Source organism: Penaeus japonicus, unplaced genomic scaffold (genome assembly GCF_977035675.1).
Source record: "Penaeus japonicus unplaced genomic scaffold, GWHDUDI00000001_assembly GWHDUDI00000025, whole genome shotgun sequence".
In the NCBI taxonomy this organism is placed as follows: Eukaryota; Metazoa; Arthropoda; class Malacostraca; order Decapoda; family Penaeidae; genus Penaeus; species Penaeus japonicus.
This window is the reverse complement of record NW_028234427.1, coordinates 26,590,236-26,595,235: the sequence shown is the minus strand read 5'-3', so window position 1 is coordinate 26,595,235 and position 5,000 is coordinate 26,590,236. Positions and strand designations below refer to the sequence as shown.

The following is a 5,000-nucleotide window of genomic DNA, read 5'->3' as shown; positions in this document are numbered from 1 at the left end:
AAGAGGATGCAACATAGCAATAACCGGCAGTCATTCAGGTTTCTGACCATATTCTGCCAAGATTAGGCCTTTCTTTTGAGACTGTGATCAAAGGCCTGATCATTTGCTAACCTCCCCTAAAATTTTGGGGAATAAAAAAAAGCAAAGTGCACATAATTAGTGACAATACACACTTCCTTTGAGTGATTCTAGATATAAAAAAAACTGTGATTATATTTACACCCTGCACTTGTTATTGAAAGCTAAATACATGTAATAACTCAGAGGGTGGTTGGTATCTTGCATCCTCTTGCTCTTATAGAATGTGATGCCTCTCAAATAGGTCAGAGAAGAAAAAGAATGTTTAAATCAATAAAAATATAGGTAAAAAAAGGAAAAAAAAAGGCTGAAGAATACTTGAAAGGTACATGGTATTGTTTTCACTTGTATAGGTTTTGTGTAGTGAATAAATCAAAGAAAAGAAAAAAAAGCAAGTGGTATCATAGTTCCCGTAAAAGGACGATAGAAACTGCTTTCATCCAATAGACAGCAGTATTCCAGATCTAGAATGTCGTATGATGAAATAAATAGGCCACACCTGTACCTTCCAAGTAACTGAATAATATATAAGTTTTATATGTGATTGGTAATGGAATGTAATTTGTCTTTATATATATATATCATCTCTCTCTGGCTCCAACCTTCTTCGGTGTTGTTGATTGGCTAAATGACCAGTTTATGTGACCCAGTTGGCGACCTTTTCACACTAACCCATATGAACCAGCTGTCACAAGATCATTTTTATTATCATCATTATTACTATATTATGATTATTCCTAAATCATGATTTAATATTAGGCTTTGTGACCAGATTAGTGGGATTGTTGGCTATCATGCTTTATGTTTGTTTTTTTTTGTTTTTTTTTTCATTAATATTATGGGTTGACAATTTTTTCTTTTCTTTTTTTGCATTGATTTTTCTATATATATATAAATATATAGGTCCAATACTGGTCATATAATGCATTAAGCTTTTGTCATGAGATGTGAGATTAATGTTCTAACCTGTGACAGTGTTAAGTTTTAATTGTTTAACCGATTTTTAAAGTGCATTTCATGATTCACCCCCCCCCCCCTGTTTATTTAAGGTAACAATCCTGTTGGCTTGACACTTATTGTTTCAATAATTATTGAGGGAAAAAAAAAGGAAAGAAAAGAGGAAATTTATTTACATTAAAATCAAAATGCTTATTTATCAAGCAACACCTTCTGCCACTTTTTAGATAGCTTTATTATTATTTTTTAATACTTATATTTTTTGGTTTGGGGGTGTTTCTGCAAAATATATCACTGACTAGTAAAGGAAGGAAGGAAGGACGGAAGGACAATAGCAATGAGAACACAAGTAGGAAAGTCATGATTGGAATAAGTCTCTCCCTTCTCTATCCTTCAAGAGGCAGTTGAGGAAGAAATTGGTATTAGGCAAGTTTTTTCAAGGTGCTATGTGCAACAATACTCTTATTGAAGGGAGTGCCAATTTATGTATTTTTGATTGTCATCATTAATTACCGTTTCCCCTTCCCTTATTTTTTTTTTAGTTTTTATATATACTAAACGAAAGGATAAGGTATTTACGGAAAGTTGGAGAGTTCCCTTTCTTCCAGGTTTACTCAAACCTCAACTAAGTGTTTGGATGTAGGAAAGCAGACTTGTGCGCTTGACAGCGTTATATATATATATACACACAATTTTTAACATTTTAGGATGAAGTTGGGATACATGTCCAAGATTTTTTTGTTTTTATTTTTAATTATATATCTACATATATTATCAGACCTCCATCAAACTGGACATGGTTATTATACGTTCCCCTTTTTTATTTTATTAATTTTTTTATTTTGGTGGCCCATTTATATATATATTGCAAGTTTCTTGTCTTGATTTTATATTTTCCATGTGTATTTTTTTTTTTTTTCTCATTAAAAGACAGTGGGGCAATGGGCACCAGCCATCATTTTGGATAGCCTAATTGTGCACAAAGTTCAGTGATTTAACATGTTCAAGTTTGTAAAGTGTTTTTACATTTGTAAATAGGGATGTCAAGATATGAAATAAAACTGTATAATTATTTTACTAAGTATTTCTTCTGTCCTTGGCATGTATTATAAAATGAAATATACTACAAATGTATATTTAACTTTTTAATATTTTATACATAAAGATACATGGTACTTCTGTCAACATTTACAGTTTATACATTCAAGAAAATGTTTTCTTTCTCAAGCAGCCAACAACCAAGAAGCAGCTGGATAATTTTGGAAGTGTCAGTACACAAGTTCTTTTCCCTCTTCTAAACTAATGATTACAAGTGGCATTCCCAAAGCTTGTCCGATGGTGGTGGCAGTGGACTGGGATAGTATTGGCGATGTTTGAACTTGGCTGGACATTCCTTAGTGGTGCTTGTAGTTCCTGTGGTGAACTGAAAGATGGGGATGAGAGAAGAATTGTTTAAACTTCATTGTTTCTTAGTTATAAAAGAATCTTAGATTATGAAGGTATGAAACAAAAATTATATGTCTTGAAAGCGTGAAGAGGGTTTCAGAGATTTTATAGTCACTGCTTTCAAATAGAAAAGGAATAAAAATTCAATTTGCTTCCTTACTAATATAACATTCATGAATAGTGTAACTGTTGGTATAGAGACAGACGATCCATTTCGGATATACCGTACCAACCAACATTCCAGTTCATTTTATAAATCAAATTAGAACTTAACATTCTCATTGATAAATACTCTCCTTTCCTAAATGCAAATTACTACCGGAAGAAACGTGTCTCACTTATAGATGCACTCATCACTCTTTGACTACACTTCTCTCAAAGATATAAACATTTCATTTATGCAGGACATCAACTATGCCATACGTATATTATGCTGTGAAATCTATGAAATCTTAAAACAATTGAATGAAGCAGGGGAAAAAAAAGACAGACCTCAAAAAACTTTAACCCCAACAAAATGATAACCAGGAAGAGTTTACCAGTATTTCCCTCTATGTGCAAGACTTACATACGTTTCGCATGTGCAAAAATGAAAGATGACAAAAAAACTACTGAAGGAAAAGGATAAATAAAATAGAAATTCACTCTACAGCACACCAATTTTGGGACATTGTATACTAAACTTGACTTGATTAATACCAAGGTAATTCGAGATAACTAAAAAAAATGTATCCCTTAACCCTATGACGACTGTGCGCCACACTCGTGTGACAGCTAAATTCCAGATGCTGGGGCGTCGTGCCATTGTGACGTTTCCAATGCAATATTGCAATGGCCCGGCATAAAGGTTTTCGCGTAGCGCGTGCCCCGTCGGGAAATGGTTAATCTGCACATGTAAGTGTTAGTTCCACTTCTGCACACGGACACAGATAAAGTTGTCCTCGAAAGCCAAGGGCATTATAGAATGAGACGAAGTACAAAAGAAAAAGACATTTCTCTCTGCATTTAGTTTTTACAGCACAGAATTAATTCAAACAAACATATCTGAACAATTCATTTAAATAAGAATGCATTAAACATTTCTGGTAGAATGGTGGTGGGGCCCAAACATTCTTCAGAAACACTATGAATGAAAGGAAGGAGTGGCAACTGGGCTTTCAAAAAGTTTATATATAGACAAACTAGGAAAATCCTAACAAAGCTGATGACATTCCTTTTCGGTATCCTTGGAACGATCCAGGTCTTGCAGAGTATTTGATGCCACTAAGAAGGTGATGCTCAAATCTAACCCTTCTGCAATGAGCTATTTTTGCAGGGTCAAGTCACTTTTGGACCCCCCCCCCCCTCCAATATACAAGCTACGTTATTTTTTCTGTTGCATTAACAAACATAATAATAAAAATGCTAATTAGTATCACACTGCAAATATATCATACCATAAGTCTGTAAAATAATTGAAAACAGAAGATCTTAAAAGGTCCAGCCCAGCCTGACATCTTAAGACAGCTGAGAATTGACATCCCTAAATCATACTAGTAAAAAGTTGGCCTTTTTTGCAGCAATCAAGGCTTGTTTAACAGAAGAAAGGGAGGAGGAACCAGTAGAAGATAGCATAAGAGTGAGGAAAAGCAAGAAGACTAGGATGATTAATAAATCTAGCATCAAAAACTCTCTCTGAAGTATTACATGTCATATATGGAAAATAGTAATCCTTTGCATTGGCTCTGCAAATTTTTGGATCATGTAGGTCTTGAGACTACTTGAATGACCTTACAATGGCTTTAACTGAAATCCAGCGACTTGTTTGCTTTCTCTTCCCAACATAAGCTGCATGAAGTACTAAGTGTAAATACAAGACAATCGTAAGAATATCCCTCACCCATCTTGCCGTAGTTAAGTGCATAGAAGAAGGCCATGGATCCCACCATCAGCTGCAGGAAGGGGGCAATGCCAGTCTTCTTTGGCTGGACATACTGCAAAAAAAGATGTGTTTATTTTTCAGTATTTTCAAGAAAATACCAGATGAAATAATGAACTTGTGCAAACAGGTGAAGACAAGAGTTTACAGCAACATAATTTATTCCTAACCTGTTTTAAACTATTTTATTATGCTCCAGGTATTTGACAAAATTAAGTTTAAAGTAAGGTTTTTGGAAAGGAAAAATGTGTATATGTAATCTTTGGTCATTATTCCATATTAATAATAATAAATTGGAGGTCTTGAAAACAAATGATTTCAAAGGTTTCTATACAAAAAAGAGTATTATTACTAGAACTCCATTTAAAAAGCTGCATTCTTGATCAGCCAGAGTCAGTGCTTTTGTAACATGAAGTATAAATGTGTTGTACTCTGGGAATAAGCTAGATTATGGTAACTGACCAATACTTGTGGAAATGTATGGTGTGTGTGTGTGTGTGTGTGTGTGTGTGTGTGTGTGTGTGTGTGTGTGTGTGTGTGTGTGTGTGTGTGTGTGTGTGTGTGTGTGTGTGTGTGTGTGTGTGTGTGTGTGTGTGTGTGT

The 5,000-nt window shown here is 34.3% G+C and overlaps 1 protein-coding gene across 1 annotated transcript in view; it reads right to left on the bottom strand.

Moving 5' to 3' along the window:
* Nucleotides 1-2,167: 2,167 nt before the first annotated feature.
* ATPsynF (ATP synthase, subunit F) overlaps nt 2,168-5,000 on the bottom strand; it is an 8,195-nt gene continuing 5,362 nt past the window's right edge. Inside the window, exons 3-4 of the mRNA XM_043000266.2 lie at nt 4,361-4,454; nt 2,168-2,458 (exon numbers count right to left, since the gene is read on the bottom strand). Coding sequence (XP_042856200.1) covers nt 2,430-2,458; nt 4,361-4,454 — 123 coding nt within the window. The 3' untranslated portion in view covers nt 2,168-2,429. The remainder of the gene's footprint in view (nt 2,459-4,360; nt 4,455-5,000) is intronic.